This window comes from Berghia stephanieae, chromosome 8 (assembly GCF_034508935.2).
Source record: "Berghia stephanieae isolate SIO BIC M18660-M18661 chromosome 8, UCSD_Bste_1.3, whole genome shotgun sequence".
Taxonomy (NCBI): domain Eukaryota; kingdom Metazoa; phylum Mollusca; class Gastropoda; order Nudibranchia; family Aeolidiidae; genus Berghia; species Berghia stephanieae.
The window spans coordinates 48,440,081-48,465,999 of NC_088367.1; the positions used below are offsets into that span (position 1 = coordinate 48,440,081).

Sequence of the window (25,919 nt, forward strand, 5' to 3'; positions counted from 1 at the left end):
AATAATAATAAATAATAATAACTACTACTACTATTACTATGTTGCTTTAATGCGAAAGTAAATAACTTTTTTATAGTCGTAGTATCAAAGCTAATGTTTTTAGTTTTTACATGTTAATGATAGTTGAATAAAACTATCTATGTACATGCTCATTATTAAATACATTTTTTCCCATTTTGAAAAGTAGCAAAAATGTCTAGGAATGAGTGAGTTAATAGTAATATTAATAACTACTACTATTACTAGGTTACTTTAATGCGAAAGTAAATATAACTTTTTTTTTTCATTGGCTGGGCCCTTGCCAAATGAAATACGCAGGTTATAGATTGTAATTTCCCTTGATTTATTATCGACCGGACCACCCCACCGAAAGGCATCTGACCTCTTTATTTTGCTCACGAACCTTCTTCCCTCCACTCACTCCCCATACCCCAACACTATGTCGTAATTCATGAACGGCTCTTGAATAACAAAATGTGTGGAATAATGCTGCTGCTGCTGATGATGATGATGGTGTTTTGTTTTTGTCATATATTTATAATTTAACGGATATGACAGCCTATAGATAGTTCAAAGATGACGTCACTCAGGTCTTTGTTATTGTTTTATTTGCCATCCGCGTTTATGAGTAATGCTCACTGAACTGTATTAACCCCTCCCCCCTCCCCCTCGAAAACAAAATCAAACAAAAAAACAAAAAAAAAACAAAAACAAAACACTTGAGATTTATATAGTGCAATATCCACTAAACCTGCTCAAAGCGCGTTACAAAGGTTCCTTGACCAACAGCAACACGTAACATGTAGAACGAGACATAACGCCTGTTAGGCGATTTTAACCATTTTTTTTCCGACAGAGATAAAGCTGTTTACGGTCAGGTGCTCATTTTACACCTAAGTAGGGGTGAGAATGGGAGTAAAGAGCCTTTTCCAAGGACTCAACTATGCGCCGAGCGAGGCTCGAACCCAGGACCTTCCTATCCTAAAGCGAGGTCATGTCATACCACAAGACCACATAGCCGTTTAACGCAGTGACGTAAAATCCAGCAGCAAGGAATATAATATGCATAGTAATTGTAGTTGCATCTCTAGAACAATCCTATCGTTCGTATTCATTACACTACACGTGTGTATCGTTTAATTGTCATTATGGTTTTTGCCCAACCCATCGTTGTGCGAGGCTCGAACCCAGGACCTTCCTATCCTAAAGCGAGGTCATGTCAGACCACAAGACCACATAGCCATTTAACGTGGTGACGTAAAATCCAGCAGCAAGGAATATAGTATGCATAATAATTGTAGTTGCATCTCTAGAACAATCCTATCGTTCGTATTCATTACACGTGTGTTTCATTTAATTGTCGTTATGGTTTTGTTTTTTTTGCCCAACACATCATTGTGCTTGCGTCATTGTGTTGCGACTTGCGACCCACTTTACCCAGATTGAATTCACCTTTTATGCTCGTCATCATCAAAAGAGTCGGATGGTTGCTAATAATTATAATATTATTATTTATTTATTGCTACATTAAAACACCAACCTGCATATCAACACATCTGATGCTGTGTCAGTGAGTATAATGGTAACAATCTTCATATTATATCATTACGATCAGGGCTGCCAATACGCCAAAAACGCATTTGTGAGATTTCTTTTTCATCTTTGTAAGATTGTAAAAAGTAATAAACAAAAATGAATATAACAGCTTCAAAAAAAAAAAAAACAAAACAAAAAAACAAACAACAACAACAAAATACCAAATACGGAACGTTTAGGGCTCAAAACCCTTCTTCAGCCAACACACACACAACAACAACGACAAAATAACAATAAATACATTACCAAAAAAAAAAAACAATAAAAAAAAAAAAAAAACAGATCGACGACAGAGAAATATTTGGTTCTGTACAAATTGTACGTCTTTCATGAGACTCAAATCTTAACTTTTTAGAATATAAAATTGTTTCAATCCTGTTTTTTTTTCAAAAGTTTTTAAAATTAAAAAAAAAATTTCTTCTTGCTTCCTTCACTATATCTTTTAACAATTTATTGTTGTTTGTTTGTCTTGCTTCGTAATTTTATTTTCAAGTGTTTTTTTTTTTTACGTCTCTGAAGTTTCTCCCCCACCCAAACTTGTTACAAGAATTATTTATCTCCAAAATGTTATTTAACTCCCTCCTTACCAGTCATTTTCAGGATTTTCCCCAAAACTTCAAACCCAGCTAACACAAAAATATATTTTTTATCACTCAAACACACTAGCAGTAACATTCTTGCCATACATATTTTCTTTAGAAAAACATGCTCTACAACAAACTGTTGATTTTCTTTAAAGTTCATGATGTACAGTAGAAATTTGAATAAGAAAAAGTTTGGTTGTATCGAAACGAGTGTGACGATATTCCTATAGTTGGTAAGGAGATGGTTAATGGTTAGGAGTGAGATGACTGAATGGTTCCAATTTCAAATTGTAGGCAGGCCTACACTTTTTCATTCAAATCTTACTCTTTTTAACATGAAGGAACCTTACGCTTTTTCTTGTGTTGAGGTTGGCAGCCCTGAATTACGATAATGCTGCACTTAATCATTACAGATTGTAGTACGTACGTGCTTGAATGGGTGTCATGATAAATAGACTAAGCGTAATTAATAGAAAAATGTGACCCATGGTATTTATCCATGTTCTCCGGATATGGTTTTAAATGTTTTATCGCCCCAGAGTCGTATTATATCTATGATTTCAATATAACCAGTAATGTTTCCTTTTTAAAAAATTGAGCTTTTATATAAAGCATTCTCCACTAAACGTGCCGAAAGCGCTTTACAAGGGGATCCTGCCCAACAGCAACACTGAACATGTAGGAAAGACATGACGCCTATTAGGCGATGTTACATTTCCCCCCCGACAGAGACAATGCTGTCATTTTACACCTGAGCACGGTGAGAGAATGTGAGTAAGAAATCTTTTCCAAAGATTCAACTAATCGCCGCTCAGATCGGGTCCCGAACCCTGGACCTTCAGATCCGAAGTTGCGAGTGATACCACGAGACCACATAGCCGCGCGTTTACCCTGATATATTGTACCGAATTGAGGCGGTGGGTTACAAACGTAGGCTACCACCAATCGACGAATGCACGACATACACGAACCGACTGATGTGGTACAAGGTGATTCAATAAATTTATGATGTGAACATTTTGAGGGTACCTTGGTGCATTCAATTGAAGTGTGCACAATCAAAGGTTTCGCTTGTATTATTTTAGTGGTGCTGCATAATAATGATGTGAGTGTGTGTGCGCGCGCGTGTGTGTGTGTGTGTGTGTGTGCGTGCGCGCGCTCATAACGTACATAATAAGTAATTTATCGAATCACTTTTAATACGAGTTGTGCTCTTCCGGCAAAGAAAAAGCAATAATCATTTCATTAACATGATTGTAAATCAATAATTTATAATGATCGGGACGCACTGAAGGTGGCCCGGTGAAGACGACGAGGTTATGATGATGGTGGTGATGATGATGATGATGATGATGATGATGATGATGATGATGATGATGATGATGATGATGATGATGATGATGATGATGATAAAAATAATGATTGAAGACGATGATGATCAGGAGGAGGAGAAGGAGGAAGAAAAAGAAGAGGGAAAAGGAAGAAGGAAGGAAGGAAGGAAGGAGGAGGATGAATAGGCAGCGGTTAATAATCCATAAGCCTACTATCGTCATTAAGAGATGAAATGATGCATAAAGTGTAAGCTATTCTTTGATATTATTGAATTGAAAACATTACACTCTAGAACATCAGCGCCCCCCCCCCCCCCCCCCCCCCCCCCCCCGGCCCATGAACAAAACACTCGATCTCTTTTCGGATCGACTAACGTCCTCTGGGTTATTGCAGTGTCCCTTTGAACACTAAAGAGAACCATTTTCCTAATTGGAGTTGAATTACAGCAATACTTTTTATTTCATTTATGTTTTTCTATTTCAAATTTGTTTGAATTCAAAGAATTAAAATTATATATATATATATATATATATATATATATATATATATATATATATATATATATATATATATGTATATAATTTAGATCAATACAGTAAGTAAACATCCCAGCATGGCATTGTTCAGTGGAAGAGTTTATTTAAAACTAGCAAGTGCACATATTATTATTATTTGCAACTATGTAGATATTTCAAAGGTTTATAATTTAAGCAATGCAGAAACCCGAATTCGACCTTACATTATTCCAATCAAGCCAAATAAAAACAAAACACCCAAATCATTATAATATTGGTTACAAGTCGATTTCGTCCATGGCCAGATAAATGGTAATTGGTTTGCAAAGACCTCATGGGAAATAACCGATTCCCCCACAACAAACCAGGAAGCATTCATGGCATGGTACAACGAGCCTTTGATAGTTATCAAGATAACAATAATAATATGCAATATATACTCTGCGATGTATCATTTTATAATCTAACCATTTATTTCTATCTATATAATCTAACCATTTATTTCTATTGATATCTTAGATTATCATATTGATGCTGTGCAATGTAAATGTTGCTGCTCGAAGCTCGAAGAAATAAATAACAATGTGAAATTGAATGCAAGCTTCAATTTAATTACGAAAACAGATAAAATGGGACGTTTTGGGTTTCCCCTCTATCAACAAACAGGATGAATAAAACACTACAGATGAATGAGATAATGTGGTAGTGGCGTTTTTAAGATAAATAAAGAAAAACATTGATGTTTATTCATATTAAAAACGCTACTACCACATTATCTCATTCGTCTGCAGTGTTTCATTCATTCATCCTGTTTGTTGATAGAGGGGAAACCCGAAACGTTCATTTTATCTGTTTTCGTAATCGAATTGAAGCTTACATTCAATTTAACGTTGCTATTTATTTCATATTGATGCTGTGCGTTTAGCCAAAATCCGCCCGCCGGGTATAACGTACAAACCACACAAAACTATGTGTAACCCTGGAACGTTTATAGTCCGATTGATATCATTTAGAGAAGTAGGTACTCATAAAACATGGCTGGTTAAAAAGTTTAACAAACAACTGAGTCCATTTCGTTCGCGTCTATAGCAAATTATGATGATGCCAGTCTCCACAAATGCCAAGATGGGAGTCATTTAAAAGGTCGATATTTGAAGGACGATTTTTCTGGGCAAAATTTTTGAAAACGAGTTTTTCCAGAGTACGACAGATAACTGGTGTAAGTGTGATGAAAATGATTCGATAGAGATCAATATTTTATCGACACAAGACATTATCATGATATACGACACGCGCTTAGATTTATGTCCCCTTTGTTATTGCCAACTATGTCGGAGATGAGTGATAATCGGATTAGACACACACACGCACATACACACACACACACACACACACACACACACACACACGCACACTGCTGACTAATCTATTAACCTAAGCTTCACGTCATTTTTAGCCGATCATAATATTATAGTGACATCTTGGTTTTTTTTTTTTGTTTGTTGTTTTTTTACCGGTTTTTTTTTTTTTCGTTTTCTTCTTTGTGTTTTTTATTTATTTATACCGTGTTTTTTATATTTTTTTATTGACACACCAGGTTTAAATACTCCAAAGCTATGTAAGATTTCATTAAAAGGGTTTTTTTTTTTTTTTGCCATATGTGCAGAATTTATTTAAGTTTTGATTGATATAAGTTTTAACATTGGGCGCCCTTTGGTTGCTCAGCTATGACGTCATCGGTAGAATAGGGTAATTTTGGCATAAATCGTAATTTACACAGTGTGCTTGTTTTTAATCATTGACACATTTCAGGTTGGAATAACCCAAGAACAGCTGCAACGACATCAGTTTGGTTTTGAACATAGTAATCCAAATTTATTATAGATTTTTTTTCTTCTGATATCTTACTTGCGATCGTGTGTTTGCGCAATCTTCCGATTTAAAGCTCCACGTGACCACCACCATTTTGAATGACAAGCCGCAAGCGTCTGTCCAGTTCGTCCCACGTCTTTTACAGCAGAGGTGCCAGAGCGAACGGGTTCTCATTTTTGTCTTCAGGTGACCGATGTCTCTCAAGAGGGTTCTAAACACTCTGCTCTTCACAAATCCCCATTAAAAAAAAAAAAAAAAAAAAAAAAAAAAACAAGTGGGGTTAGATAGGTTGATCTTGGAGGCCAGGAAATTGGACCATCTCGGCCGATCCATACGTTTGGGAGCTGTTCATTTAAAAATTCTCTCACATTTCAGCTCCACTGAGCGAGAGATGTTAGGTTGAAGATAATCAAATTGAGGGATCCCGTATAATTCTAACACGGCCGGATAGTTTGTTGTTGTCAGTGTCGTGTCGTCAAAAAAAAAAAAAAAAGAAAGAAAGAAAGGACCGAACGCTCTTTCCCTTGACAGTTCACAACAGGCATTGATTTTTGGTGAGTTGCGACGATACTCGAAAACTTAATTGGTTTTTGTTTCCTCCAATGTCGAATATTGTGTTTGTGTATAATATGCCCGGGCACGTAAAATGGTCGCTTCATCTGAGAAGACAATGTTTTCAATGAGTTGTCTGTTCAAGCTTTGAGAATCATGTCAGACAAAGTTAAAATAACTTACAATTTATGTCAAAATTACCCTTTTTCCACTGATGACGTCGTAACTCAGCTACAAAAGGGCGCACCGTGTTAAACGCTATATCGATCAAAACTCGAATATTATATTCTGTACAACATGGCAAAAAACCGCTTGATGAAATCTTACATAGAGCTCTCGAGTTATTCAAACCTAAAATGTGTCAATAATAAAAAAAAAAAAATAATAATAAAAACACACACACACACACACACACACACACACACACACACTGTATATTTTTATGGCTTTTAAGCCGTTTACTTAATGCTTCACCGCGTGCCTATGACATCAACAGATGATTGTGTCAATAACCCAGGCGACATATGACATGTATTCTTCATCAACGTCTGTCATATTTATTTTATCTTTGAAAACAAAAAAGATATAAATTTTGTTCCACAGCAAGCAGCTTTGTACTTTGAGGGAGTGGATTCCCAAAAACGTTATAAAGGTTGTTTTCATGAGTTTAAGAGAGTTTGTTAATTTTCCCAAAGAATATTAATTTGTTCTCTCCTTCCACCTACCTGGAAGGTGTTCTCTCTCTCTCTCTCTCTCTCCTCTCTCTCCTCTCTCTCTCTCTCTCTCTCTCTCTCTATATATATATATATATATATATATATATATATATATATATATACATATATATATATATATATATATATATATATATATATATATATATATATATGTGTGTGTGTATATATATACATCTTTCTCTCTCTCTCTCTCACTCTTTCTCTCTTTCTCTCTCTCTCTATCTCTCTCTCTACACCCCCCCCCCCCCGCCTCCCTCCTCTCTCTCTCTCTCCGTCACGAGCTCTCTCCCTATATCACACTCTCTCTCTCTGATACACACACACACACACACACACACACACACATTCACACACTATTTCTCTCTCACACACACATACAATCATCTCGTATCAGTGTCATGTAGCTAACATTCAAGTATTACAGTAACATTTGATTTCATTGATCGATCACTACTATTGGCCATAATATTACCTTGCTGTACCCATCTGGCCACGGGCCATCATTGCTAGTGTAACACTTTTGTACCTCTTGACGCCCTGGAGAAGTTTTCACACTTTTTTTATTCTCATCGTTACGTCATTATTATTTTAAAGTTCAAAAAACGTTTATTTTAGGCAATTGCCAATGTAACTCATACAAGAATATATTTTCATCAACAAGTCAAATAAGTAAAATCAATAATAAAGCAAGGCAAACAATGAAAATAATAATGATAATAACAGTACTAATAACAGCTATAATAATAATAATAATAACAATAATAATAATAATAATAATAATAATAATAATAATAATAATAATAATAATAATAGTAATAATAATAATAATAATAATAATAATAATAATAATAATAATAATAATAATAATAATAATGATGATGATGATAATGATAATGATAATAATAATAATAATAATAATAATAATAATAATAATAATAATAATAATAATAATAATAATAATAATAATAATAATAATAATAATAATATAATACTACTGCTACTACTACTACTACTACTACTACTACTACTCCTACTACTCCTACTACTACTAATACTACTACTATACTACTACTACTACTAACTAATAATAATAATAATAATAATAATAATAATAATAATAATAATAATAATAATAACAATAATAATAATAATAATAATAATAATAATAATAATAATAATAATAATAATAATAATAATAATAATAATATAATAAAGAAATGTTTTCTTAATCTCCAATACGAGATTCAGATGACAGAGCTGCCTAATTTACAAAATTCGTAGTTTCCAAGGGAAAAAGAAGAAGAAAAATTCACTAAGAATAGCTTTACAAATCTATCATTTGCCATCACCCTGATCCACAGATGCTTCAAAGTCCTGATTATAGGATCTAATGAAATAAATTTTCCTTTTCAGCAAGATTTAAAGTGCCTGAAGTGGGGCTCGAACCCCCCCCCCCCCCCAAAAAAAAAAAAAAAAAAAAACAAAAACAAAACAAAACAAAACAAAACAAACAAACAAAAAAAAAAACAAACAAACAAAACAAAACAAAACAAAACAAAAATGAATAAAATAAAATAAAATAATTTTAAAAAAAGCTCAAGCTCAAGTATGACATTTGTGATGAGACCATTAATATTGTATTTTATTGACGACAATAAACAAAATTTAATTTGCTACAAGTTACTATCTACATCGATCGTATGGCACTCGTCCTGGTCATTTTACCTTGAAAATGACTTTTTGACAGTCGGTTCACCTCGACATAATACCGGGTTGGGGTCACATAATATCGTTTTCATTAACATTTTATTATTAATAATTTTTATTTATTTTTTTTTTTTCATTTCCAAACTGATTATTTATTTATTTATTTATTTATTATTATTATTATTATTATTATTATTATTATTATTATTATTATATTATTATTATTATTATTATTATTATTATTATTATTATTATTATTATTATTTTTTTATTATTATTATTATTATTATTATTATTATTATTATTATTATTATTATTATTATTATTATTATATTTTTTTTATTTTATTTTATTTTATTTATTTTTTAATTTTTTTTTTATTATGATTATTTTTTTTTTTTTTTTTTTTGTCGCAATAGTTGTCAACATTATTGGTTGGAATCGCTAGACACTTGTCAGATGACTGCTTATTTATGCTCCTCTTTATTTCCACGGGGAGCAGTTTCTGATGGAAAATGCATGGGCACCGTATAACGTACAGGGCATTGTCACATTGATAATTATTATGTAATAGTATATAGACAATTATCCTGTTTTCTCTGCTCTAGTCTTCCCCATCGTTACACATACCCCTTTCCTCCGCGTTTATACGAGCATTAATTTATGTTTTGATACATTCCCGGCCTTCATCGTTTGATCTGACCTTTTCCAAAAATGAAAAAAAAAAAAAAGGAAAAGAAAAAGAAAATATCATTATTATATTTATTAGCTCGGTACTTGACAGCGCGAATGCATATTATATAGATACAGAGCATATATGAATATTCAATAGAACAAGTTAACGATGTCAACATGGGTCACATATTTTGTCTTCGTGAATGAGTTGTTCTTGTTGCTGTTATTATTATTATTATTATTATTATTATTATTATTATTATTATTATTATTATTATTATTATTATTATTATTATTATTATTATTATTATTATTATTACTATTATTATTATTATTATTATTATTATTATATTATTATTATTATTATTATTATTATCATTATTATATAATTCGCATTTCTTAAATTATCGAATTAACTAAAAAAAAAAAACAAAGCAGAAATCAATAAAAATAACATGTAAAAAAACAAAACAAAAACTTACCCCCCCCCCCCCCCCCCCCCCGCCTCCCCATGAAAAAGAAGGGAAAAAAACTCATATAGAAACCAAAAAAAAAAAATAAAAAGGCAAAACAAAAACAGAACAACAGAGACAAAAAACAAACAACCCCACAAACAACACAATAACACAGAAACAAAGCAACAACACCCACCCCCCCCCCCCCCCAAAAAAAAACCCAAAAAAACCCCCAACAAAACAAAACAAATCAACCCAAACACAGATATAGACAAATAAACACAACAAAAAACAACATCAAAGCATAACAAAATAAAAAGCAAACAGATATATAAACAAAACAACATAACTTTCCATTAGAATGACGTGACTCGCACAGCAGGTCTGATAACCGAACTCACATCATGGGCTTGGTTTGACATTGTTGTAATGGACAAATATTTTGCGTTTGAGAGTTTTTCTAGCGCGTGGTTGGATGGGAGCATCACCCTTGAATCATATACCTATGATGTTCGCATGGGTGTACGATCCGATAGTGATGTCGTTTCTTCTTCTCTTTACTAGCCTATCTGCTTCTTTGGTTTGTGATTGTATTTTTGACAGGGGATATTTTTTTTTTTTCTGTAAATCTTCCGCCTGTTTGTTCTTGGTTATTTATAATTTAGCTTATGATATCTTTAGCTTATGATTTTGATTTACATTTGTACTATTTTTGTTAGATTGCTTGTTTTTTGTTTCAGCGGTCTCTCATATAACCTCAATTGTGTTGGAAGAGACCTAAAGCAACAATCAAACAAACAAAAAAAAAAAGAGTTTTTCTATTAGAGATACAATGAGCCCATACCATTTATTTTGGGTTACCAGACACGTCGGAATGAAGTTATGAAATGTTTCATTGTGATGGTGTGTTGTAAGATTCTAATATCAAATTAAGAAATTAAGGAGCAGGCATCGGTGTAAGATACAGGACTGTACAAGTGTGTATGAAAAAGGTGTCAGATAAAGCAAGAAAGAAATATTCAAGAAAAAAAAAAAAAACATCAAAAAAAAATCAACGAGGTCGACTGATTTTTTTGGGATGTCTTTTTTTTTTTCTTGTATTTTTCTTTCTTGCTTTGTCTATCACCTTTCATAAACACTTGTTCAGCAGTTCTTTATCCGAAGATTCTCATATCCTACTCAATTCTATGTTGAACGCTATTGTCGTTTTGGTGTAATCTGTTTAGATTAAAGTAAATTGCTAGAAGCTGTTGATTGTAAAATGTCATAAACTAACAATGAATACAACAGCTTTTTTTAAAAATGCCAAGACACGGAACGTTTCGGACTCAAAACCCTTCTTCAACCAACTACGTGGTTAAAAAAAAAATTTAGGGGGGGGGGGGGTGCTTTTTTTTTTTTTCCTCTTGTATTTTTCTACTTTGTCTTGTTCTGTTTCATATTTTCATACACACCTTTTCAGATCTTTATATTTCACCAGTGCTTTGTCCCCAATTTGTCATGTTAGAGTAAATTGCGTAAATCTCTCTTATGCAAGTGGTCGGCATTTGGGTTTTATAGGATGAGAAGAGAGAGAGAGAGAGAGAGAGAGAGAGAGAGAGAGAGAGAGAGAGAGAGAGAGAGAGAGAGAGAGAGAGCATAACCCAAGCTAAATCTATCGATCGATGGCTCCCTACTCCATTCATTGCCTTGAGGACGAATGAATGTCCTACGGTGGGAGCTGTCAGACTAGCCTCTCCATAGACGGGTCTCCGATTGTTATTAGGCCCTACTAATTGGCTGGTCCCCACACCAGGAGACGGAAATACTCTAACCTTTACATCGCGTGGGATGAGATTACTACAGAAGTCCGGGAATGAATTGGAAGATATTTCCCCGTGTTACGTATCATTCCCTATGCCCTTCTATTTCTATACTCTGATTGCTATGACCATTCCTCATCCGCCTGTCTGCTCGTTCGTCTGTATGTATGTATGTATGTATGTATGTATGTATGTATGTATGTATGTATGTATGTATGTATGTATGTATGTATGTATGTATGTATGTATGTATGTGTATGTATGTGTGTTGTAGGTACTTCTGTCTGTTTCTCTGTCATTTCTGTCCGTCCATCGGGATGGAAGGATGAATGGATGGATGGATTGATTCATGCATAATTGGATAGATGGATGGATGGATGGATGGATGTATAATGCGATAGATGAAATTGATGGATGTATAATTGGATAGATGGATGGATGCATGGATGTATAATGCGATGGATGGATGGATGTATAATGCGATAGATGAAATTGATGGATGTATAATTGGATAGATGGATGGATGCATAATTGGATAGATGGAAGGATGGATGGATGTATAATTGGATAGATGGATGGATGGATGGATAATTGGATAGATGGATGGATGGATAATTGGATAGATGGATGGATGGATAATTGGATAGATGGATGGATGGATAATTGGATAGATGGATGGATGGATGCATACTTGGATAGATGGATGGATGGATGTATAATTGGATAGATGGATGGATGGATGGATGAATGGATGGATAATTGGATAGATGGATGGATGGATGATGGATAATTGGATAGATGGATGGATAGATGAAATAAATCCTGAATGTAAGTGCCTATATGTGTGTTTGTATGCGTGCGCACGGGGTTCTGTTTATGTTTATTGTGTGTGTGTGTGTTTGTTGGTGCGTATTTGTAATATAATATAATGTAAACTGTGCGATTCAAGACCGTGCTCTGCAATACATGTCTTCTATGTACATTTGAATACTTGTTTGTATATTGATTCCTCCGATCTTACGTAGGAAAGCATACTTAGGCCTGTTTATGTCTCTCCGTTTTTATGCTATGATAATATATGTAGATCTATGGATGGATTGATAGATGGAGGGATTGATAGAAGAACAGAGTGGATGGTTTGATGGATGGATGGGTGGATGGAGGTGTATATGAGTTGCCGTACACAATTCCTAAACATAATTTACTCTCACACACACACACAGAGAGAGAGAGAGAGAGAGAGAGAGAGAGAGAGAGAGAGAGAGAAAGAGAGAGAGAGAGAGAGAGAGAGAGATGTTGGGGATATGGCGATATTAGAAGATGTGTTTTCTTTTCAAGCAACGTACATGAATAATAAAATCTTTGAGAAAAGGTATAGCTTTTAATGATCGATCTTGGGACTGTTTCATCAGGGACTATGGCCATGTTAGATTGGATGAGACCGACGGAACTTATTTGCAGGCCTGATAACCCAATTCATTATGGGCTCATTGTTGTAATGGAAATGTCACCAAAAAAAAAAAAAAAAAGGTGCAAAATATTGTTCATTACAACAATGTAAAACAAGGCCCATAATTGCGTTCGGATGTCAGACCTGTATATTATGTACACGTTCATTGAGACATATTTTCTGTGGCCAGGAGCTTGGATGGTCGGGAGAGAAAGATAGATAGATAGATAGATAGATAGATAGATAGATAGATAGAGAGAGAGAGAGAGAGAGAGAGAGAGAAAGAGAGAGAGAGAGAAAGAGAGAGAGAGAGAGGGTATGATGGGCTAATAGTTATATTTTTTTAAATTTTTGTTTGTTTGTTTGTTTTTGTTTTTGTTTTTGTTGAAACTGTGGAAGTGTTCAAGCTAGGGGGGAAGTGAACTGAAATATTGTAAACAAAAGAGATGAAGTAAATCAACTTTCACAATTACCGTTCCTTTCCAGGTCCATATTTTACCTCGAGAGCTCCAGCCTCCTTTATTATTTGCCCTCCCTGACAACACTCGGTTCAGCCTGGTGGACTACCCCTTGCATCTGCCTCTTGAGTTGTTGGGGGTCGAGAAATGCCTCAGTGCTTTGACTGCCATTATGTTGGAACACAAGGTAATCACATGGCTAAAATCATAAGATAGGTAGATAGATAAATAAATAAATAAATAAATTTTTGCTTACTTTCTCTATCGGTTTGGGCAGGAATATAAAACATACAACGTTTTTTATGATTTTTATTTCAAATTAGTGCCTATAGCTGCTAAGATTTTCACTTCTTTGATCGAATATACTAAAATATAATGTACTTTCTTTATAGTCAGTTAAGTCATTTATCAAATACTTTTCACTTCTCAATGTTGAAAACGTTGCTACAATCATAAATAATGTACTTACTTCATTCATTTATCTAATACTTTTCACTTCTCAATGTTGAAAACGTTGCTACAATCATAAATAATGTACTTACTTCATTCATTTATCTAATACTTTTCACTTCTCAATGTTGAAAACGTTGCTACAATCATAAATAATGTACTTACTTCATTCATTTATCTAATACTTTTCACTTCTCAATGTTGAAAACGTTGCTACAATCATAAATAATGTACTTACTTCATTCATTTATCTAATACTTTTCACTTCTCAATGTTGAAAACGTTGCTACAATCATAAATAATGTACTTACTTCATTCATTTATCTAATACTTTTCACTTCTCAATGTTGAAAACGTTGCTACAATCATAAATAATGTACTTACTTCATTCATTTATCTAATACTTTTCACTTCTCAATGTTGAAAACGTTGCTACAATCATAAATAATGTACTTACTTCATTCATTTATCTAAAGCTTTTCACTTCTCAATGTTGAAAACAATGTTGCTACAATCATAAATATGTGGTCCATTAATTCCACCATGCAGGTGATCCTCCAGTCACGTGACTACAACTCCCTGTCCATGTCCGTGATGGCCTTTGTGTCCATGCTCTACCCCCTGGAGTACATGTTCCCTGTTATCCCACTTCTGCCCACTTGTATGGCTTGTGCCGAGCAGGTGATTATTAAACATTAATACTAAGATTGAACTCATCAGAGTAATTGTCATCATCGTCGGTGTCATATTCATCATCATTATCATCGTCATCATCATCACCATTGTCATCATCGCCATTGTCATAATCATCATCATCATATCATCATCATCATCATTATCATCGTCATCATCATCACCATCGTCATCATCGCCATTGTCATAATCATCATCATCATATCATCATCATCATCATCATCATCATCATCATCATCATCATCATCATCATCATCATCATCATCACCACCACCACCACCATCATCATCATCATCATCATCATCATCATCATCATCATCATCATCATCATCATCATCATCATCACCACCACCACCACCACCACCATCACCATCATCATCATCATCATCATCATCATCCACATAATCATCCATCATCCATCATCATTGCCATCGTCTGATAGTTCTCTCCTTTTCTGGATTGTTCTATCAGTGTATAATAGTCTTAAGCCTTTATTTATTCACGTAATACATAAGACATCATTATATTCTTATGACAAAACTTTTCTTTTTTTCCAGCTTTTAATGGCTCCCACCCCATATCTTATTGGAGTTCCTGCCAGTTTCTTTGGCTACAAGAAAGACTTCCATATGCCAGATGATGTTTGGGTAGTTGATCTGGATGGAACAAAGGTAAGATGGAAAATCATGTTCTTTTCCAAGGACTCAACCATGCACTGCTCAGAGCGTAGCTAGAACCCAGGACTTTCCGATCCGAAGACGATTGTCATACCACTAGGTCACATAGCCGTCTTATTGTATGACATTTGCCTTCAGACCAGTAGGTCCTGGTTTGAGTACTGCCCTGGGTGGTGCAAAGTTGAGTCCTTGGAAAAAGCACTTCTCTCACATTCTTACACAATACACAGGTGTAAAAATTAAGTTCTTGCCGAGAGCAGCATTGCCTCTGTTGAAAAAAAAAATTGTAACAGTATCTTTGAAAAAAATAGAAATGAAATTCCCATTATTCATGCCATAGGGGCAAAATTTGTCTATGGGTTTATTCCAAGGGAAGACTGGGAATAACCCTGGCATCAGCCACAGTGCAGCGCTGCAAGATGAGCTAGGGCAAGTTGACTTGCTCAAGGCCACATAGCTCAGCGGTGGGTGATTGAACTCGATTCCTTTTGGGTACGAAGCAAAGACTGTACCGCTGAAGGAGCCATGTTGCCCCATGAAGCGTCATGTGTCATCCGACAGGTTGAGTGTTGCTGTTGACTTTGGACCACTTGTAGCTGTTGACCCCTTGAAAAGCGCTTTGAGCATATTTAGTGGACATTGCACTATAAAAAAGCGCAAGTTTTTGTTGTTTTATTTTTTTTTTAAATAAGTGAACTATATAAATTTGATATGACATTTATTAATAATATTCATTTTGATCAAAAATTTAATTTTAACCCTCTCCTTACCACCTAACAGAGAAAGCGTTACATTTTTACTATTCGATTTATATTTTTCTTTTTCAGATTTGTTTTGTTCATCACAAAATTTGAGAGAATAATCTTTGTTATCGCCATTACAACTTAATGCTATTTTGTAATATTTGTTTAGCTATTAAAAAAATAAAAATTAGTCTTTTAGAGCCATTGGGCCCATGGAGCTGGGTTTTATCCCAGTTTCTATAGCGTGAAAGTGACAATAGCAATTGCATGCTATCCTTTGGATAGGACACTTGTCTATTGCAAAGTACTTTCTGCCAAATCTAACAGACTCGGTTACACAGTCACTGCTGGGTGGACAAAAAGGGGAGTGGGGGGGTCAGAAAACATCTCGACTGCACCTGGGATAGATCTCGACTGCATCCGGGATCGATCTTGGCCCTTTGGGTGTTAAGCGACTGCTCTACCAGCAGAGCTATTGGGACCACCATTGTTTAGCTATATCCTACATCAATTTGTGTGTTGGGTAGGTGTGACATTTTTGGAAAAAATACTGAAAATGGTAGGTAAGGAGAGGGTTAAGGTCGTTTTTATCAAATTTATATAGATATGATTGTATGTTCAATTAAAAAAAATAAGAAATAAAATAAGATATTTTCCTCTGCCTCCCAGATCATTCCCCCTCCTGGAGCAGAAATGCTTCCGGCACTGCCAGAGCCCGAGGGATCTGCTTTAAAAACGCATTTAAAACAGGTAATCCTTGGATTGAAGGTTGTCAAAGGTTGATGTTGATGTTGTTTTTTTTTTTTTTTTGTATTGTTGATGTTGTATTTTGTTATCACATCGAGTTCTATGGAAAAGCGAGGAAGCCCGACTCTTCTTCTCTAAATCACCCAACCCTTGACCACTCGATTTTACAAAACCTGATTTTTGTCAGGCTGGAACTTTCCATCCACTGTCTTGATCAAAACAAATCATTTCAATGAAATAAGATTAAGTCGCATTGAGGGATGACTCATTCTTCTTGATAAACCATCAATGGATGCGATGCATTTCGGTAACCCTTGGATTGACGGTTGTCAAAGGTTGATGTTGATGTTGTTTTTATTTTACTGTTTATGTTGTATTTTGTTTTCACAACGAATTCAATGGAAAAAAAACAGTTAAGTCTGACTCTTCTTCTCTAACTCACCCAACCCTTGACCACTAGATTTTACCAAACCATGATTTTTGTCAGGTGGAATTTCCGCTGTCTTGATCAACAAATTATTAAATGAAATAGATAATCGCATCGAGATACTCATTCTTGTAAATAAACAATCTATTGATGCTATGCATTTAGGTGAAATGTAAAATACTCACAGCATCCACCAGCCAAATTTAACATACCAACATACAAAATTGTTTGTAACCTTAAACGTCTCTTGTCTGATGGATATAATTTACTGAGGACTGATCATTGTCAGGCTGCCTAATGATAATAATAATTGTCCTTCTATATAGTCTTATTTTGTCTGAAATTGAGATAATGAGTTTCTTTGTAATACAGTGTTATACAATAAGAGGAATTGTGAATAATCGGAAATTAAGGATTTTGTTTTAACAGAATAATTACTTTTCTTTTATCAATGATCGCTGGCGTATTATGAAATAATGAAAAAAAAAAACCCAAACAAATTTCTCATTGTTATGATTATATTGAGATCAAACTGGTTAGGATTTATATTTAAAAAGAAAAAAAAAGCACAAAAAAAAGAAAAAGCTAACGACCCAAAAGAGTGTGTTGTAAGCTTTTAGGAATTTGAGGGCTAGGTTTGGTGAGTTACTCATTTGAAGATTCTGGCATGACTCATCGTTGTTGTGAGATGGTGATGTTTATGTGGTCACCGAGAGCTCTGCATTTCTAATTTCTTCCTATTATATTTATATGCTAGGAATTTGGTACAATCATTTCTTGTTTGTTTTGTAATCTCTGAAGAGCTATTTGACATGGAATCTGTATTTTAGTGGGTTTATTAAAAGTCATCATATAGAGTTCTATTATATTTATTTAAAAGTCATCATATAGAGTTCTATTATATTTATTTAATAGTGCTGTATTTTTTTTTTTTGCCTTTAAAAAAGGCATTATTTTTATTGTTTTTTTTTTGTTCTGATTTTCTTTTTTTTTTTTTTTTTTTTTTTGGTGTCTTTTTGTATGTATTTAATTTGTATATTTATTTATTTTAAAGTATAAATTGACGAACATACTATTTCCAGTATTTTTTGTTAAACAAAGATAGACATTGCAATTGAAATCCAGAAAGTTAACTTACCTTAAACGAGGATTAGAACACCATTCATTATTTCCATTCATTATTTCCCAAGGTTTGTTTTTTTCAACTTTGCTATTGATATTTATGGTTTAATGTTGTTCCTGAATGTTAATTTTTTTTCTAATGAAATTTTTGTGTCCAAGTCAAAGCCATGGAATTTGTTTTTCTGTATCAGACTTTATTATCGCAGCCAATGCATCTACCGTCATCATCGTCATCATCATTGCCATCATCATTTGCCATTCATCATCTATCATCATCTATTCATCATCATATCATCATACATCATCATCATTCATCATCATCATCATATCTCATCATCTCATCATCATATCATCATCATCATCATTCATCATCATCATCATCATCATCATCATCATCATCATCATCTTCGCACCATCATCATCATCATCTCATCATCATCATCATCATCATCATCATCATCATCATCATCACATCATCATCATCATCATCATCATCATCATCTCATCATCATCATCCACATCATCATCATCATCATCATCATCATCATCTCATCATCATCATCATCATCTCATCTCATCACTCATCATTCATCACCATCATCACTCATCATTCATCATCATCATCATCATCATCACCACACATCATCATCATCATCATCATCATCATCCATCATCATCATCATCATCATCATCATCAATCATTCATCATCATCATCATCATCATCATCATCATCATCATCATCATCATTCAATCATCCATCATCATCATCCATCATCATCATCATCATCATCATCATCATCATCTATCATCACCCATCATCACTCATCATATCATCATCCATCATCATCATCATCATCATCATCATCATCATCATCATCCATCATCATACATCATCATCATCATCAATCATCATCATCATCATCATCATCATCATCATATCATCATAAATCATCATCATCATCATCATCATCATCACATCATCATCATCATCCATCATCATCATCATCATCATCATCACCATCATCATCATCACACATTCATCTCATCATCATCATCATCATCATCAATCTAAATCATCATCATCCATCATCATCATCACCATCATCATCATCATCATCATCATTCATCATCACATCATCATCATCCATCATCATCATCATCATCATCACATCATCATCCATCATCATCATCACATCATCACCATCATCATCACCATCATCACATCATCATCATCATCATTCATCCATTATCATCACCATCACCATCATCATCATCATCACCATCATCATCATCATCATCATCATCACCATCACCATCATCATCATCATCATCATCATCATCATCACCATCATCATCATCATCACCATCATCATCACCATCATCATCATCATCATCATCATTATCATCACCATCACCATCATCATCATCATCACCATCATCATCATCATCATCACCATCACCATCATCATCATCATCATCATCATCATCATCACCATCATCATTATCATCACCATCACCATCATCATCATCATCATCATCATCACCATCACCATCATCATCATCATTATCATCATCATCACCATCATCATCATCATCATCATCATCATCATTCCATCATCATCATCACCATCATCATCATCATCATCACCATCACCATCATCATCATCATCATCATCACCATACTCATCATTGGATATCTGAACATTGTGGATTGTTATCACAGTCAGGTGTGCATTCTTATCACAACTCACATTTATCTTTTCTTTCTTCTTATCTTTTCATTTTAAAAAATATTTTCTGTTGTTAATTTTCTCTCTTTATTTTAATTTTTTAACTTGGTTTCCAGATTATATTTTTTACTTTTCATTACTTTGCACATTTTTTCAGTTACTTGTCGGATATCCTTTCTCTAATTTGGGCCATTCCAAACGGCCTTGTTTTATCCCATTTTATGCAAGCCATAGCACTCTCACAATAGGGAACAAAAGTGTGATGTCATAAAAAAAACAAACAAACTGGTTCCAATCTCATTGGAAGTATATATAAAACCACTCTTCCAAATGACGGGGTGCACACCATTATTATGAAAAAGGGTTCAGACTGATGCTGTCGTATTTTATTGTCTATTTATCAATGCTGGTCATCAATATAGATCATCCATCTTCCCTCTTTTACACCCCATAATCCTAAGAATCTGCCTTGACACCCCGCTACTAAAATAGTTATGCCACCGTATGATTCAATATGCAACCTATTATTCATTATTAGTCCACCGAAGGACTGATCACATAAACACTTCCAAAGACTTTGGAACCAGAAGAGTGGAAGGTGTTGACGTCACGTCTTCTCTGCCCTATTTTATCCTACTATAATACACCTTTTTTACACTTTTTTTTGGTATATATTGTTTTTTTCCTCACATAAGATATTTTTCTTCTTGCACATGCTCTCTTTAACATCTTTTTTTTTAATATCGAGGATTGGATTTTGTCGATTAAAAAAAAAATCGTTTATTTATTCATTTATTTTTTTGGGTTTTTTTTGTTTGCATACATGGCACCTCTCTTTGAAATTGTATTAAAGTTTTTTAGAAGATGGTCATAAGGTCTTGCTTGAAGACTGGATCATATCAATAACAATGAAAAGATAAAAATAGGAAGGCTTAGGTTCCGTAAATTGGGGTTACTTTGCCTCAAGGGGAAACTTTGCCTCTGTGAATTTGGAGCATTTTGACTAATCTAAGCTTTGTTGTTGCAGTTATTGTACCCGTTAAAGGACTTATATTGTTACCAAAGTAAATAATTGCCACAGAACTAAATAATCTCTTTTTGGTCCAAAATTCAAGAAGCCAAGTTTCCCCTTTAGGCAAAGTTACCCCAGTTGATGGTATGAAATAATAAAGAAGTTTTATTTCGGAATTTTTTTCTATTTTTATTTTTTTGTTGGTTCTGATTGATAACATCAAATAGGGAATGCATTTGAAAAGCACGAACTAGATATTTTAGACTTTCAAACTTTTCAAGTTTACTTGAAAATATTGTCTGAATTCTTGGTTAAAAGACATAAGTTAGCGGTGCATTTCTCTAGCTCTTGGTGGCAGGTACTTACTTAAATAATGCTTCACAAATTTTGTTGATCAATTTTATATTATATATATATATATATATATATATATATATATATATATATAATATATATATATATATATATATTATATATATATATATATATATATATATATATATATATATATATATATTATATATTTATTATGAGTGTTGGTGGGTACTTGTAGGTACGAAAGTGCTCGATAATGGTGGTTAGAGCTAATATATAATGTAAATTTTCACTCACATTTTTTTGGCCGAGACGACTCGTTTCTGTGTATTTTACACTTCTTCAGTCGGCGTAATCTATTGTAATGTCCGTAGAAAACTCCAAACTCTTTTTGTTTGGAGTTTTCTACGGACATTACAAGAAGTATATATATATATATTTATGAGTGTTGGTGGGTACTCGTAGATACGAAAGTGCTGGATAATGATGGTTAGAGCTAATATAAAAATATAAATGGGATCACTCACTTATATGTGGCCAAAACATATGTTTCTGTGGCTTTCATCCACGCCGTCACCAACTGACGGCGTGGATGAAAGCCACAGAAACATATATATTGATACCACATGCCTGACTTTATTCTGATAGAGAATTTTAGTAAATTTTTATAGAGAAGGCATGAAGGGGAAAGATTTTTGTAGAATATTTTTGTATGTGATCAAAGCTCACAAAAGATGTAAACAATTGAATGTGCAGTCTGTTCTAAATGTATGAGAATTGATCAATAGGAATCGGAAATGTCTTCTTATTTCATTCGAAATACTATAGAGCAGGCACAGATGCAGGATAAACTTTTGAAAATTGGTATGTGATAAAAAAAAACGAAAGTGCCTGAAGCAGGCTCGAACCCGGGGCATCCGGATCGCAGTGCAATGCCTTAACCACTCGGCCACTTCCTCGGTTAAATGGAGATTGAATCCTAGGCTTTCTTAAATTTCTTTTTTTTTTATGATGACCTATTAAACCATTACCGAGTTTTTAATTCAGAAAAGTGAGTGGAGCAGGCACTTATGTTGGTAACAACAAGATATGAAGTGAATAGAAAAGTGCCAGAAGACAATAGAGAATAAAAAATTTTCGCGGCGGTGGTGGGGTTTGAACCTGCGACCTTATTGGTACGACAACTCCGCCTGGCAGGTGAGAGCGTGGCTCTACCGTGTGAGCTATCCACGAACACAAAAATATTCGTTTCAAACTCAAAGTCATTACTAGATCCCTCTCTCACCCACTTCTTGAGACCGCCGATTCGTTCGTACACCACCATCGCGAATAATTTTGACCAGCAGTTAAGCTTAATAGCCAATATTCTCAACACAAACATATAACATAGAAACGATTGAGACATTGAGTATGCTCCGGTGTATGGGGTGAATTTTTAATTCAGAAAAGTGAGTGGAGCAGGCACTTATGTTGGTAACAACAAGATATGAAGTGAATAGAAAAGTGCCAGAAGACAATAGAGAATAAAAAATTTTTCGCGGCGGTGGTGGGGTTTGAACCTGCGACCTTATTGGTACGACAACTCCGCCTGGCAGGTGAGAGCGTGGCTCTACCGTGTGAGCTATCCACGAACACAAAAATATTCGTTTCAAACTCAAAGTCATTACTAGATCCCTCTCTCACCCACTTCTTGAGACCGCCGATTCGTTCGTACACCACCATCGCGAATAATTTTGACCAGCAGTTAAGCTTAATAGCCAATATTCTCAACACAAACATATAACATAGAAACGATTGAGACATTGAGTATGCTCCGGTGTATGGGGTGAATTTTTAATTCAGAAAAGTGAGTGGAGCAGGCACTTATGTTGGTAACAACAAGATATGAAGTGAATAGAAAAGTGCCAGAAGACAATAGAGAATAAAAAATTTTTCGCGGCGGTGGTGGGGTTTGAACCTGCGACCTTATTGGTACGACAACTCCGCCTGGCAGGTGAGAGCGTGGCTCTACCGTGTGAGCTATCCACGAACACAAAAATATTCGTTTCAAACTCAAAGTCATTACTAGATCCCTCTCTCACCCACTTCTTGAGACCGCGATTCGTTGTACCCACCATCGCGAATAATTTGACCGCATTAAGCTAATACCAATATTCACAAACATAACATAGAACGATGAGACATTGAGTATGCTATGGTATTGCATTAAGCTTAACTGCTGGTCAAAATTATTCGCGATGGTGGTGTACGAACGAATCGGCGGTCTCAAGAAGTGGGTGAGAGAGGGATCTAGTAATGACTTTGAGTTTGAAACGAATATTTTTTGTGTTCGTGGATAGCTCACACGGTAGAGCCACGCTCTCACCTGCCAGGCGGAGTTGTCGTACCAATAAGGTCGCAGGTTCAAACCCCACCACCGCCGCGAAAAATTTTTTATTCTCTATTGTCTTCTGGCACTTTTCTATTCACTTCATATCTTAGTGTACGAGTTTAAAACATTTTTTTTTTCTGAATAGTTTCTTGTACTTCCTTTTTTCTCTAGTTTTGTGCCACTGCATCATTTCTGTTTTCCGTTAATCATTTTTTTTTTAATTGCTCATAATATGCCATTTATTGTTTTCTTTGTTTTTGCATGGATTTAGAAAATCTTATATAGTTTCTGTAATAATTCATTCTGATTATTACTCATATTTACCATCAATTAAATTCAGAAAAAAAAGTAAAGAAAATTGCAAATGTCATGTTTGCATAGCTATGTAAATACATCATTTATACAATTGCTTGCTGCATATCTCTATACAAATATCTTTTCCCCACATTTTAAAATCATTGATCAAAATGCATTTCAAGCTATATCAAAACTTTTGTCTAACAATAACTCCCACCTTCTCTCTTAACGTCATGATTTTGATAAGAATTAGCATTGGTGATATCATCACTTTTATGCTGTTGGAACTGTAGTTATGTCATTGGTGATCTTCAATGACTTTGTTCACTTGATTGATTTTTGTCATTCTTTCAATTATTTGAAAATATCATTACTGTCTCAATCTGTGAACAAAACCTCTCAAATACCAAAAGGTTCAAAGATCTAATCATTAAAAATGTTCAATAAAAATCAGTACAGCTACTGTGTTGATTCTCTTAATAAAGTAAATATTAAATCAAAATGTTTAGGAGGTATTAATAAAGAAAGAAAAATAAAGCAATGCTCAGCTTTAAAGATGTTAGGCTCAGCTTTAAAGATGTTAGAAATGATTTATAATTGCCTTTTAAATTTTTGAATAAATTATCCAGGAGTTTGGTTTGTCAGTAAATTAGAAAAATCTGGGGGCATGGAGTTATTATTACTTGCTTTAAGCTGCAGATTTTTTATTTTACCACTAACAATGCTTGTATTTTTCTTCTCTTTCTTTTCCCCTCCTCCCACATCCCTGTCACCGTTATTTCATAATAATCACCACCACCATCATCATCATCATTACCATCATCACCATCATCATCATCATCATCATCATTACCATCATCATCATCGTCATCATCCTCATCCTCATCATCATCATCATCATCATCATCATCATCATCACCACTTCCATTGGCAATATAAATTCAATGATGGACCGACCAAACACTACTCGGGGTGGTGGCCGACTGTCATGTCGATTGTTGTCATGTCTTCATGGTGATATGATAGGCGTTGGCAAGCATGAGTATGACGCCACAGCCTATCAAAAACCTTGATGCTCTTGCACAGAACCCAGAGATGTGGCAGCGAAGGGATAGTCTTAGCTCACAAGCTGGATTTAATCCGTTGATCTACGGCAATGATGTGGATTCAGTTGATGTCGCAACACGGGTAGCTATGGTGAGTTGCTGTCATTGTTATTATTATTATTATTATTATTATTATTATTATTATTATTATTATTATTATTATTATTATATTATTATTATATTATTATTATTAATTATTATTATTATTATTATTATTGCTATTATTATTATTATTATTATTATTATTATTATATATTATTATTATTATTATTATTATTATTTTTATTATTATTATTATTTTTATTATTATTATTACTATTATTATTATTACTATTATTATTATATGATTATTATTATATTATTATTATTATTATTATTATTATTATTATTATTATTATTATTATTATTATTATTATTATTATCATTATTATCATTATTATTATCATCATCATCCTCTTAGAATCATCATAATTATTATCTGCAACATCATTAT

At 33.9% G+C, this 25,919-nt stretch overlaps 1 protein-coding gene across 10 annotated transcripts in view; it reads left to right on the top strand.

Moving 5' to 3' along the window:
* The window catches only part of LOC144978800 (MAP kinase-activating death domain protein-like), a 99,882-nt gene that overhangs the window by 15,009 nt on the left and 58,954 nt on the right, over nt 1–25,919 (top strand). For 6 of the 10 annotated variants that reach the window (XM_078925313.1, XM_078925316.1, XM_078925312.1 and 3 more), the window contains exons 4-8: nt 13,764–13,922; nt 14,735–14,866; nt 15,436–15,549; nt 16,968–17,048; nt 25,347–25,517. In XM_078925313.1, coding sequence (XP_078781439.1) covers nt 13,764–13,922; nt 14,735–14,866; nt 15,436–15,549; nt 16,968–17,048; nt 25,347–25,517 — 657 coding nt within the window. The remainder of the gene's footprint in view (nt 1–13,763; nt 13,923–14,734; nt 14,867–15,435; nt 15,550–16,967; nt 17,049–25,346; nt 25,518–25,919) is intronic. The other 4 variants (XM_078925315.1, XM_078925314.1, XM_078925321.1 and 1 more) reach the window with 1 other exon arrangement.